This window comes from Monodon monoceros, unplaced genomic scaffold, assembly GCF_005190385.1.
Source record: "Monodon monoceros isolate NGI ecotype Baffin Bay Population unplaced genomic scaffold, NGI_Narwhal_1 Super_Scaffold_18, whole genome shotgun sequence".
NCBI lineage: Eukaryota > Metazoa > Chordata > Mammalia > Artiodactyla > Monodontidae > Monodon > Monodon monoceros.
The window spans coordinates 142,915,609-142,928,490 of NW_021703774.1; the positions used below are offsets into that span (position 1 = coordinate 142,915,609).

Genomic DNA, 12,882 nt, shown 5'->3' on the forward strand with positions numbered 1-12,882 from the left:
TTGCTGATCACTGGACTTTATTAAGACGGAATCATTGATAATTACACAGAAGCTACCTGCCTAAGCCAAAAATCCTTGAGGTTCACATGAACTTAGTTACACAAATAAGAAACAAATGGCATGTTCAAAACCATAAGGAAATATCCCGAAGCCCGGGTGATGAAGGCTGGGGTGAACGAATCTGCACATTTACTTCAAGCTGTTAAAGAGTTTGTGGGCCACCTGGATGGAAAGAAAAGGATGTCATCAACTCGTATCTCTCATGTCATGAGTTACAAGGGCCTTCATAACCTGGAACAGTACTGCCTCTCCTCCCACCACTTGCCTTCTGACACCCCCACACCCTTCGTGAGCCCTAGTGAACTCCCTTCAATTACCTGACTCCTAGCTCCCTTCTAACCAGAACTCTCTTTCTCACTTTTTCATCTTTTAATTTTCCTTCAAAATCTAAACTTACATGTTATTTCCTGCAAGCTGTCTCTTAACAAGCTCCTGTCCCTCCTGTCTTCCCCACAGAAACTTATGCCTCCCATATCACAGCGCTTATTAATTCAACAAATATTTATAAAACATCTACTATATGCCAGATACTGTTCTAGGTGCTGAGTGAGTCACAACGGTAAACAAGACAATATCTCTGTCTCCTCTGGAACTTAGAGAACAATGAGAAATATATATATACTTTGATAGTGATAAATGCTATGAGGAAAATAAAATAGGGGCAGGGGGAGGGAATAGCAACTTTAAATAGAAGGGTCAGTAAAGGCCATCCTGAGGTTACACCCAAGAGATTTACCAGTTTACTAACCATTCTACTTCTGTCTCTGCTGGCTTATAACTCAGTGTAGAACGGGACTATGCTTGTCTCATTCCCAGATCTTAACCTAGTGTTGCCTCATAAAAGTATTATAATAATGTAACATTTACCATTTTAGCCATTTTAAACTATCCATTTCTGTGGCATTAAGTAATTCACATTGTTCTGCAACCATCAACTTCCAGAACTTTTTCATTTTTCCCAACTGAAACTCCGTACCCATTAAATAATAATTCCCATTTCCCCCTCCCTCCAACCCCTGGCAACTACTATTCAATTTTCTGTCTCAATCTGACTACTCTAGATGCCTCATATAAATGGAATGATATTTGTTCTTTTGTGTTTGGTTTATTTCACTTAGCATGTTTTCAAGGTTCACCCATGTTATAGCATGTGTCGTTTCCTTCCATTTTAAGGCTCAATAATATTCCATTATATGTGTATACCACATTTTGTTTATCCTTCCCACCAATGGACACTTGGGTTGCACCCACCTTTTGGCTATTGTGAATGCTATGAATATGAACATGTATGCACAAATATCTATTCAAGTCCCTGAACAGAGTCTCAGTTCTTTTGGGTGTAAACCAAGAAGTGGAATTGCTAGATCATATGGTACTATGTTTAATTTTTTGAGTAAAGTACTTATTTCTTTTTATTGCCAAATAATATTCCTTTATATGGATAAATCACATTTTATATATCCATTTATCAGTTGTTTTGTTTCCAGTTGTGGCTATTACGAATAATGCTTCTATGAATATCTGTATATAAGTTTGTGTAGAGATGTTTTCATTTCTCTTGGGTATGTAACTACAAGTGGAATTGCCGGGTCATATGTTAACTCTACGTTTAACCTTCTGAAGAACTGCCAGACTTTTCCATAGGGCTGTACCAATTTACATTCCCATAAGCAGTGTATAGGAGGTTTCCAGTTTTTCCACATCACCAACACATTTTTCTTCATAATATGGAGAATCGTATATAAATGTTCCCTCTTTCCACTAAAATCATGTTGGAAAAAAAAGTTGTATGAATAATTATATATAAACCAAAGGATGGATAAAATATGAATATATATCAATGGAAAAGAATATAATGCCTCTTCATAATATTTTACATGTACATGTGTTTATTATGATTTCATTTTTGTTTAAAAATCTGATAGTATATACCAGAAAACGTGGTAATCTCTAGACAGTATGATTTCAGTTGGATTTTTGTCTTTATAAAAAAAAATTTCCAGGGAATTCCCTGGTAGTCCAGTGGTTAGGACTCCGTGCTTCCACTGCAGGGGTCACAGGTTCAATCCCTGGTTGGAGAACTAAGATTCTGCAAGCCACATGGTGCAGCCAGAAAAAAAAACAAACAAAAATAATTTTTTCCTTAACTATCACAATGTGTTTAATATAAGCCTGTGTATGAGTATGTGTACATGTACATTTGTGTGTTTGTATTGTATATTATAGAATTAAAACAAAATACCTAAATTGGGATTGCTGAAGCATAAATTATGGAAGTTGCCTGAGTGGAGATCATTAACTATTTTACTAGTTATTTAAACTATTAAACTATAACTAGTGGGGAGTTTATTGATTTATTGACCCCCTTCACCCATTTCTCCCTATCTTTTAGATTATAGCCATCCTTGAGGTATGAAGTGGTATCTCATTGTGGTTTTGATTTGCATTTTCCTAAGAGCGTTAAGCATCTTTTCATATGCTTATTAGCCACCCAATCAGTTTTACCATAAACAATCATATTGAACTTTGCCTATCCTGTAATTTATGAAAATACCTTACTGTTATATGTAAGGGAGTCAAACACAAGTTTACTTTAAAAAGCAAAACAAAACAAACAACTTTTGTACCAACTATTATGTACAAGACACACTGGAGGATATAAATTATTTTAAAGAGTAGACTTTCGTACTTAAAAATACAAAATCCAGTTTCCCCACTGTTTAGCAGTGTAAATTAGAACATCACTTCTCTTCTCTGAGCCTCAGTTTCAGCACTGTCCTGCCTCTAGGATGAAAAGGTGGTCAGCACCAAGTCTTCCCTGGCCACTGTAAGCTTTCCCCTTCCTGACCTTAGGCTGACTTACACAGTGGTCCCTTGCATGCAAGAAGTCTAAGAGCTCCTCTGTGCAATCCTCTGTCTGTGACCTGGAGGATACACGCTCATCACAGAGCTCTAGCTGCTCCCGAGCCTTTACACATTTCTCCAGCTGCTCGCATTGCTCTCTCACTGTTGTTAGGGGATCCTGAATGAGAAACATACACACACACAGAAAACCAAAATGGGGGTTTTAGGAAACCCACAAACCATAAGCTTTGATTAATACAACCACCAAACCAAGGTGCTGCCTCTGAATTACCGTGCAGAAGGCCAGCTGGCAGAGCCACACTGCCACCAGAAATGGCAGAATGGGGTCTCCCATTCAATTCTGATGCTAAGTAGTAGGGGAAAGTTTCACATTCCTGCCTTCCAGGGTTGCCAGTATGCACTGAAAGCCTCAGTCCTATCTGAAAAACAAGGTGGTAAAGGAAACCTGGCCAAACTGGAAGTAGATCTATAGGAGGCCTTACTTGTTAACACAGCATTTTGGGATATGTAATGTCTGTGAATTTCAATTCCCTTCGTCTGACAACCAGGCCTATGCACCCCAGCTGCCCAGCTAGGAGGGTAATGTTACATGGAGAAGGACAATCTAAGAAAGGTTCCTTCTAGAATTTTTATTAAACCACAGATAGCATATGATTGAGTACCAGGCCTTCAAGATGCTACTCTGCTCCCTGATACCATGACTGGAGAAGCCTCAAACCCAGAGAAGACTCAGCTTCCCAGGCCCACACGCCCCCCAAACACTGTACAGGAGGTATTAAAGGATTTTTCCACTCCCATTCTCTCTAAGGTGTCAAGACTCCTTAAATTGCCCTTAAGAGTTTCATGAAACTCAAACTTTCTTTTACTGAGAAGGTTCCAAACCCGAGACAGCTCTTACCACTAATTCCTCCTCCTCCTCTTCTTCCTACAAAACGAAAACAAAATTAATGTCAGCGGCAATTTTATAATACATATATTCCCAATCATACTGATGTTGTAATCACTGAGGACAGACATTATTTATCTTTTTATATTTTCTGTATTTTCTGATGATTTGATGTTTTAGGAGACTTGCTGATCCTGGAGACAGCCCCTCCCAGGACTGGCTAATTTCTAGAGTTAGCAAACAACCTGCCTGGGGGCACGCATTTCCTACGCAAACCAACCAATCCAAAACCCTTCTCAACGACCACCTTTCTCTAACTCTCCTACACTAAACCAATTATTGCCCCTGCACTAATCACATCAGGGCTAAGTGTCAAACAAACAGGGACCAGCCCAAAGCCCAGAGCCCACCACGAAATTATCCACTCTTAAACTTGCTAGATCACACCTATCCTGCCTCACGCATTCCTTTCTCCTTCTGCTCCTGATTGATCCAAGCACTTCCCCATGTGGCCCTGGGTGGTATGGCCTACCCGCTTCTCTTGGGAACTATAAGTAATAAACTCTTCTTTCAAAAACAGTTGTCTCATCTTAGTTATGCTTTGAAGAAGGGTGATAAATATTCTAGACAGGGCCACTTCAACTTTTTACCAATTATACAATTTAAATTATTTTTTAATAAATTATAAAGTAGTTTAAATTAAAAAAAAAAAGTTGTCTCCATGCTTGTAACCTTACCCTACCTGATTAAAACAAGTCCTGGGTATATTTCAACAAGGACACACAATTTCACATTCGTCAGCAACAAACTTAAGTGCGCACAACATTCTAACATTTATAAGCACTTTCATATCTGTAATGATTTGATTAATCACAACAGTCCTTTAAGGGGCTCCCAGTTTAGGAAAAACAAACACTAATTAAACATTTTCGGATATAGATTCAAGCTGTCATATTAAAACTGCCATATCAATTTTAATGTATAGATTTTGCAAATACTATGCTATATGTAATACCTAACTGTATCTGTAGTGTATATGTAATATATTTATGCTCATTAAATGTTTTAATTTTTTCTGGAAAAAAAAAAGATTCAGGCTGTCAGATGTTCATATGGAATCTGCATAACTTAAGTATTTTATTCTAAATTCTGGTAGGTCCCAGTATTACCAGAAATAGCTAAATTTAATCCTCACACCCCAAACCAAGTTAGGAAGAAAGCTAACATTTTTTTTCCCTAGGCTCTGAACTTGAATTGGGAACATGAAAATAGCCAAACCTAAACTCTACTTTAGCCAGAGCTTAACTAAAGATAGTTTCGATCACTGCTGTTTGGCTTGCTGAGCTCCCAGGACACTAAGTAGATTAACAACATAAGTGCACCAAAGGTCTACACAACTCCATTCACAAGCTTGAAAACATTAGGCCCTACCTGTTACTCCTGATTCAGGTGCACAACCTTCCAAGGGGAGCAGTGTAAAAAAACTTCCCCTTGGGAGCAACAGCATAGGCCTAAATCTGTGGCTTAGCATAGTCTGATCAGTAACTCAACCTGCCAAAAGCAAGGCATTTGCCTGACTGTGCATGCATGTGTCCACATTTGGGGGAAGGGAAAGAAAAGGTATACATACAGAAAAAAAGAACTAGCTCAGAGATCCTCCACTGTGTTTACAAAATTCCAATACAATCCGCCCCATTCTCTACCATGACCTTCAGTGAAGGGACCAAAGCTCATGAGAGCTGGGAGTGAGGGGTAAGGCAGGTTCAACGGTAACCCAGGCTATTTATTCTTACAATTAGCAAAGGTGTCTTCTAAACACGAAGATGTTACTTAGGAGGTAAAATTCTAGTTTTCCATTAAACAAGGTTTCTTAACCTTACTCTTTAAAAAAATTCATCCTGAATAAAGTTTTTCCAGAAAACTGAAACCACATTCTGCCTGAGTTAGAAACCGGAAATTAGCATCCTAGAAGCAAGACCTTTATATCCTTTCCCTATTAGCAATGCTACTACACTGATCATTTTATGTCTTTGATAATTTTGTGACAAAAGTATCATGGCATGTTTCGGGAAAACAAATCCAAATACAAGTCTGAATATAGACTACTTCATGTAAAACTTCATGTCAATGAGAAAAACCAAGGTCACACTACATAAAAAGATTCAATCTCCAAGAGGAACAGGTTCTTCATAACAAACTTCAGTTTTCTTATTTTAAAATTGACTACTTTACTTTCTTTTCCCTTATCTACTGCTGTGGTGAGCCCTACTTAACTTTCTGGTATACTTCCAGCTGAACTTCTTGAGGCTGGCTCCACTTCTTTCTGGTCCTCTTTCTCATTATAAGACTAGAAAAAATTATGGGATAAACTAGTTTCCAACTATTCTGAACCCACAGCTGTCGGGAAGTGACCAGAAAACAAAGAAAAGAGAGGAAATATGATGGGAAACAAAAAACTAGTTGGCTTCTGTAAAACTGTGTAACACTGTGGCTAAGTCTTGGCTCTGGAACCATGCTGCTTGGGTTCAATTCCTGGCTCCAATATTTACTAGCTGTGTGTCCTCAGACAAGATATTTAGCCTCTCTATGCTTGTTTCCTCATCTGTAAGATGACAACATTAAGAGTACCTAATACTTACCTCACAGGACTATTGTGTGGCTTAAATGATTTGGTACATACAAAGCACTTGGAATCGTTAAGCAGCCAATAAATTATTATTACATTGGCATTCTCAGTCAGGGAAAGAGCTTCCTCTTTTATCACAGAATTATACCGCACATCCCCACACTGTCCCCAAAGACACCTCCCCCTCCCTCCACCCAAAGAAAAAGAAAACACGTCTTCACAGAAACTAGCGTTAAGGCCAGCTGCCCGGAACCTCCACAGAAGATATGGCAGGATTCCCGACCCGAGCTGAGGCGAGGGCTGGGTTGGTCCGCTTGCTCCCAAACCCGACAAACTAGGGGCTCTGAACACCTGACTGACTAAAAACACAGGCACTGCTTTTACAAAAGTTTAGTCCACACAGCATTTTCGTTCTCATTAAACCTTCACCACATTCATAGAATGGGGAAGCCAAGGCCCAGAGAAAACCTAGTCATCTACTTGCCCAAGGTCACTCGACGAACTCCTGGGAAGGGTTGGGGGAACCAGCTCTCCCGACCCTGCAAACCCTACGGGGGAAACGTTTTTTGGCGGGCTAGGTCCTGAGCCTCAGAGCTACGAAGAGGGTCGAGTCGCTCGCCTGGTCTTACCTCATTGGGATCTCCGGACCCGGTCAGCATCCTTTGCTCTTCCTCCAGCACCATGACCGACTGCTGTTGTGGATTCAACACGAGCAGCAACAGCGGCACCTATTCCACTTCAGGATCAAGAAGGACTTGTAAGGGTCACTCAGCGGATATCCGGCGATCTGGCCGGAAGTGCGGCAGACTAGTCGTGGTCGCGAACACACGCTCCGATTGGCATGTACTACTGCTCAGAGGCAGGGAATGGGGGGTAGCTGGTATTTGCACCAGAGGAGGATTTGCTAAGGAATTATCCCCTTAGTCATGCCATACCAAAACATATTGACACTTGGAATTTACTTGAAATATTGGCTTCTAAGAGACTTGGAAAGTATGCAGAAGTATTCGATGTTCCTTTAGCGCAATTCCCAGTCTTCCCCACATCATTGATGGAACCGTCCTAACTGCTGACCTTTTCAAGATGGCGGCCCGCGAATGCTACTCTCGGGCTCGCGCACCTCCCCAAGATGGCGGCGCCCGAGGCCTGGCGCGCCCGGAGTTGCTGGTTCTGTGAGGTAGCGGCGGCAACGACCATGGAGGCCACGTCCCGGGAGGCGGCGCCAGCGAAGAGCTCGGCCTCGGGCCCCAGCGCTCCCCCCGCCCTGTTCGAGCTGTGCGGGCGGGCGGTGAGCGCCCATATGGGGGTTCTGGAAAGCGGGGTGTGGGGTAAGTCGCGGGGTGAGGGGCTACCTCTGGCAACGAGCGGAGACGGCCCAGCGGCCGGGGGGCGCGGGGGGCGAGGCCGGGAGGCCTGGAGCAAGGCCCAGCCCGGGGCACTGGAAGCCAGACCTTTGGGTCGGAGCATGAATTCCGTGACTGACAGGACTGGGCACAGTAAAGGCGGAGACCAAACCGGCAGGTGGACCCGCACCGCGGCCTGACCGGGGGGCGCGGGGGGCGAGGCCAGGAGGCCCGGTCTGGGGCAAAGCGGGCCGGGCGACAGAGGCAGGACTGACTAGCCGGGCTGTGGGCTCCGAAGTGACACTCGGGCTGGGCCGGGGTGATGAGTCTCGGATGTCTAACGGACGGTCAGGGATGGCCCTTCTGCTTGGGGGCGGGGGCCGAGGTTGCGAGGCCCGGACGGAGGCCAGGAGGCCCGGCCTGGGGCCACCTAACCAGACTGACGGCGCGGGGCCTCCGGCGTCTGCCTGACAGACCGCGGGGGCCGAGACTCCGGAGGCCAAGCCGCTGAGCGAGGGCAGCCAGTGGACTGGAGAGCGAGGGGATGGGGCTGCCAGAGAGGCCGAAAGGCTCGGGGCGCCGAGGCCTTTCTGACGGCCCGGGGCTGGAGGGAGCGAACAGACGGCCAGGGCCTCGGATGCCAAACTGACTGAGCGACGGGCTGACGGGCAGGGCACAGAGCGCCGGAGGCCGCTCGGATTGGCCGGAGCGGCGAGGAAGGGCCAGAGAGCGGGTGAAGGGAGGCCGGGAGAGGATCAGAAATCGACGGAGGCGCGAATGACGGACAGGCGAGAAGGTCCACGGAGGCCCCAGGCGGGGCGACGGCCCGGGGATCCCAAACTGGGAGGGGGCGCGGCGCCGCTAGGAGGCCTGGGTCCGAGTGGAGTGAAAGGAGGCCCGGACCTGAGAGCGGCCGAGACCGCCAGGCCCGGCCTGGGTTGAGGGCGCCCAGGCTGAGAAGCATAGGCGGGCGGCCTAGGGCGCTGGGATGAGGGCCTGGGAGGGTGAGCCGACTAGCCCGGCCGGGGGGCCTGGGAGTACGGCGGCGGGGTGGGCCGAGTAACGGAGGAGGGAGGCCTGCGGGCGGATGGGCACAAGGAGGCCGGGCCGTGGGGTGGGTACCGCTGGTCGCAGTCTGGCAGCTGAGGAGGAAAGCGCGGGTGGGCGACCTGGGCACCGACGGTGAGAGTGAAAGAGAGGAAAGTGAGAGGTCTGTGGGTAGGCCTGCCCGCACGGGATGGAGGGAGGCCTTGGGCCTGACTGACTGCTGGTGTGAGGGGGTGGGGCCCGGAGGCCAGGGCTGAAGTTGGGTGAGGAGATGGCAGGCCAGGCCGAGGGCCCGGGGAGGGGGAGGGGGTGGCAGGAGAGGAGGCCCTGGGCCTTGCGGGGTGCGGGGGTGTCTAGAGTAGGCCTCAGGAATGGTGGTGGTGGTGCTTTTGCGAGGAGGAAGGCTCGTGTAAGGTCAGGAGTGGGGGCTTGATGTCCTGGGATGGGGGTTTGGGTTACACGCGTGAGGAGGCCGATGTGGAGAAAAGGCCCTGGCGTTTGGGGGGTTGGGCCTCCAGGAATGAGCCCCAAAGCTGTGGAGTGGTTAAGGAGGTCCAGGGATGGAGGAAGGCCCTTGGTGGTGGTGGTGGTGGGGACGGATCCTGAAGAGGCCCAAGTGCCTTGTCTGCTGGGGGAAGACTGTTAGAAGTCCTCAGGCCTAGTGAGGGGGAGGGGATTGTGGAGGCCCTGGACCAACAGCTAAAAGAGTAGAGTCAGGCTGACTCATGGGCAATGGGAGAAGAGTCTCAGTGGATTTGTGCAGGAGGCTCAGAAAAATCCTGGGGAATGTGGAAGAAGGTACAGTGGATCTGGCAGTGTCAGCCTGGACCTTCCAGAATGCTAAACCTGGCTACCAGGGCAGAGGACTGGGGGTGGAGGCCCAAAGTTGGGAAGGGGAAGCATTGAAGATGTGGGCTGGAAAGAAGCAAGGAAGAGCCTGGCTTAAGAAGAATGGAGAAAGGTACAGAGGAGTTTGTGAATAACGGGATGAGAATCCCTGTGGCTGTGAGAGGGGATGGCTAAACAGGGGAGCATTATGGACAGAGGAGGAAGAGCTTCTATGGACCTAGCCCAGGTGGACAGTCACACAGAATCAAGCTAGGTCCCTTAGAAGGGCCAAGTAAGAGGCCTGCTAAGCAATGCTATTTTGGAGGAAGGTCTCAGTGTGGGCTAACAGCCAGGAAAGCCTTCCTGGAAGTAGTGCACTAGCTTTTCTTTGTGTAGAGAGAGAAGAGGGGAAAATGAGTAAAGGCAGCAGGAAAGGATATAATGAGGAATAAAATAGGTATGTTATACCTTGAATGCCAGGATATGGAACTTGGACTTTATTTTGAATGCAGTAGAGTGACTACATTAGTATAATAGCATAGGGAATTCATGCTTTTTTCAGCAGGTACATTGAGTACCTACTATGTAGAAAGAATTGTACTAGGCTCTTGGATATCTAGACTCAGTTATTGCATAAGTAAAGATAAAAGGAGATCCTTGAATGTAAGTTTTGAAAGAATTTTCTCAAGTATCATGATCTTAAGACTTGTTCTTGGCAGGACAGAGATGCTTTTGACAGGATAAGAATAATAATAGCTAAAATTTAGTGAGATTATGGACAGGCATAGTCTTCAAAAGATTATGAGCATGGTCTCCTTTAATTTTCACAACTATCTTAAGAGGTAGTTATTATTATCTGAATTTTAAAATTGAGGAAACTGAGGCTCAAAGACATTAATTTGTCCATGAATTCATAATTAAGTGGTACAATCAGGATTTCACCCAGTTTTGTCCAATCTAGAGACTAAACCATTTAGCCACAATACTGTAATGCCTCTCAGATCTAGGGAAGTTAGCAAGAGCAAGTTTTGTTTTTAAGATATATTGAATTAAGAGTACAGAGCCTAATTATTTCTATTCTTCATAGGAAAGTGCTAGTTCAGGGCATAGTAGGAGCCCAAAGGATGGAAGTGGCCAGTTTGGAAGAGTGGGAAGGGATTTCAGGAAAGGCTTAATAAAGGGCATGTGATATGTGAAAGATGAGTAATTGATAGGCTGAAAATGGCAAGAACATTCCCAGTGGAGAGAACAGCATGACAAAGGCACAGGCAGAAAGCAGGGAGTTAGGTAACAGAAAAAAGTAGTTTATTATGGCTGAAGTATAGGAGGCAAAGCAGGGAGCTGGAGAAGTTAGTAGGGCCCAGATTATGAAGGACTTTTTTTTTAAATCACACATATTCAAAAGGACCTTTTAAATGAGGAATGGTCCATTAGGCTTGGGCAGAAGTGAACTGCCAGCTCCTAAATGAGCCTATCAGCTTGCTTTGTGGGATTATCTCACCCTTGAAGACATGCATGCCCCTGAAATTCCAGCTGCCAACTAAGTGGCTGAAGATAAGTGGACCAGAGTTTGAATTAAACTTAGGTTAGCTTCTATAAGTTCCACTCGTCAAGTGAGAAGTCTGCCCTTCTGTTTTCCTTTCCAGTAGGATAAATAATGCTTGCAACTCTGGGAGAAAAAAGTAAATTTTATGTTTGGTTTTTGTAGCCCTCCCAGGCCCAATACTTCAAAGCATCTTACCTCTGCTCAATATATATTACTTGGAGAGGATTGAGGAAACTGCCCTCAAGAAAGGTGAGTGTTTTTCTGTCTTTTTTTCAGTCACTGATTGTAAGCAAGGCACCATGATGTTCTTCAGGTAAATATTACACCTGATACCTGCATAGAACTTCATGCTTTTCAAAAGTACCCTCACACCTATTTTCTTATCTGATTTCTCAATGTCCTGTGAAACACAAAACAAGTATGTGATCCCTATTATACTAATAAAAAAGAAACCACAGGCACACAACAATTAATAGCAAAGCCAAATAGAACCCAGATCTTTTGCAGGATCTTAGTTCCCCGACCAGGGATTGAACCCAGGCTCCGGCAGTGAAAGCACCAAATCCTAACCACTGGACAGCCAGGGAATTCCTGAACACAGATCTTTTTTTTTTTAAGTTATTTTTTTAAATTAATTTATTTATTTTTGGCTGCATTGGGTCTTCGTTGCTGCACACGGGCTTTCTCTAGTTGCGGTGCGCGGGCTTCTCATTGCAGTGGCTTCTCTTGTAGAACACGGGCTCTAGGCACATGGGCTTCAGTAGTTGTGGCTCGTGGGCTCTAGAGCATAGACTCAGTAGTTGTGGCACACGGACTTAATTGCTCTGCACCATGTGGGATCTTCCTGGACCAGGGCTCGAACCCTGTGTCCCCTGCATTGGCAGGCGGATTTTTAACCACTGCGCCACCAGGGAAGCCCCAGATCTTTTTTTTTTTAATAAACTTCAGTTACGACAACGTATTTTTTAAAATTCATTATTTATTTATTTTTGGCTGCATTGAGTCTTAGTTGCAGCACGTGGGATCTTCATTGAGGCATGCAGAATCTTTCATTGCGGCGCCCGGGCTTCTCTCTAGTTGTGGCATGTGGGTTTTCTCTTCTCTAGTTGTGGCATGCAGGCTCCAGGGCATGTGGGCTCCAGAGTTGTGGCGTGCAGGTTCCAGAGCGCGTGGGCTCTGTAGTTTGTGGCATGAGGGCCCTCTAGTTGAGGCGTGCGAGCTCAGTAGTTGTGGCACGCGGGCTTAGTTGCCCCACAGCATGCGGGACCTTAGTTCTCTGACCAGGGATCGAACCCGCATCCATTGCATTGTAAGGAGGATTCTTTACCACTGGAGCACCAGGGAAGTCCCGAACCCAGATCTTTTGAATCTTTTTGTTGTTGTTGTTGCGGTACGCGGGCCTCTCACCGCTGCGGCCTCTCCCATTGCGGAGAGGCTCAGCGGCCGTGCTTTCCGGGCCCAGCCGCTCCGCGGCACGTGGGATCTTCCCGGACCGGGGCATGAACCCGTGTCCCCCGCATTGGCAGGAGGACTCCCAACTACTGCGCCACCAGGGAAGCCCCTTTTGAATCTTTTGAATTAGTTTTTCTAATTTATCAAGCTGCCTCCCAAACCCCTCATTGGACACATCTGTTAACAGCTAACATTCATCTAACTAACCCTGTTCCAAGCACTGTCTTAG

General features: G+C 45.8%; 2 protein-coding genes across 3 annotated transcripts in view; one reads left to right on the forward strand and one right to left on the reverse strand.

The window, feature by feature from the left end:
• LOC114898649 (cytochrome b-c1 complex subunit 6, mitochondrial) lies at positions 1 to 7,534 on the reverse strand. The gene is made up of 4 exons (XM_029228540.1): positions 7,067 to 7,534; positions 3,824 to 3,850; positions 2,924 to 3,082; positions 1 to 222 (listed from the first exon to the last, which is right to left on the reverse strand). Exons 1-4 carry the CDS (start codon positions 7,118 to 7,120, stop codon positions 190 to 192), a joined length of 273 nt encoding a protein of 90 aa, XP_029084373.1. The 5' UTR covers positions 7,121 to 7,534; the 3' UTR covers positions 1 to 189.
• LRRC41 (leucine rich repeat containing 41) overlaps positions 7,515 to 12,882 on the forward strand; it is a 19,173-nt gene continuing 13,805 nt past the window's right edge. The window contains exons 1-2 of one of the 2 annotated variants that reach the window (XM_029228536.1): positions 7,515 to 7,765; positions 11,364 to 11,450. In XM_029228536.1, the coding sequence (XP_029084369.1) occupies positions 7,567 to 7,765; positions 11,364 to 11,450 (286 nt within the window). In that variant the 5' untranslated portion in view covers positions 7,515 to 7,566. The remainder of the gene's footprint in view (positions 7,766 to 11,363; positions 11,451 to 12,882) is intronic. The other variant, XM_029228537.1, reaches the window with a different exon arrangement.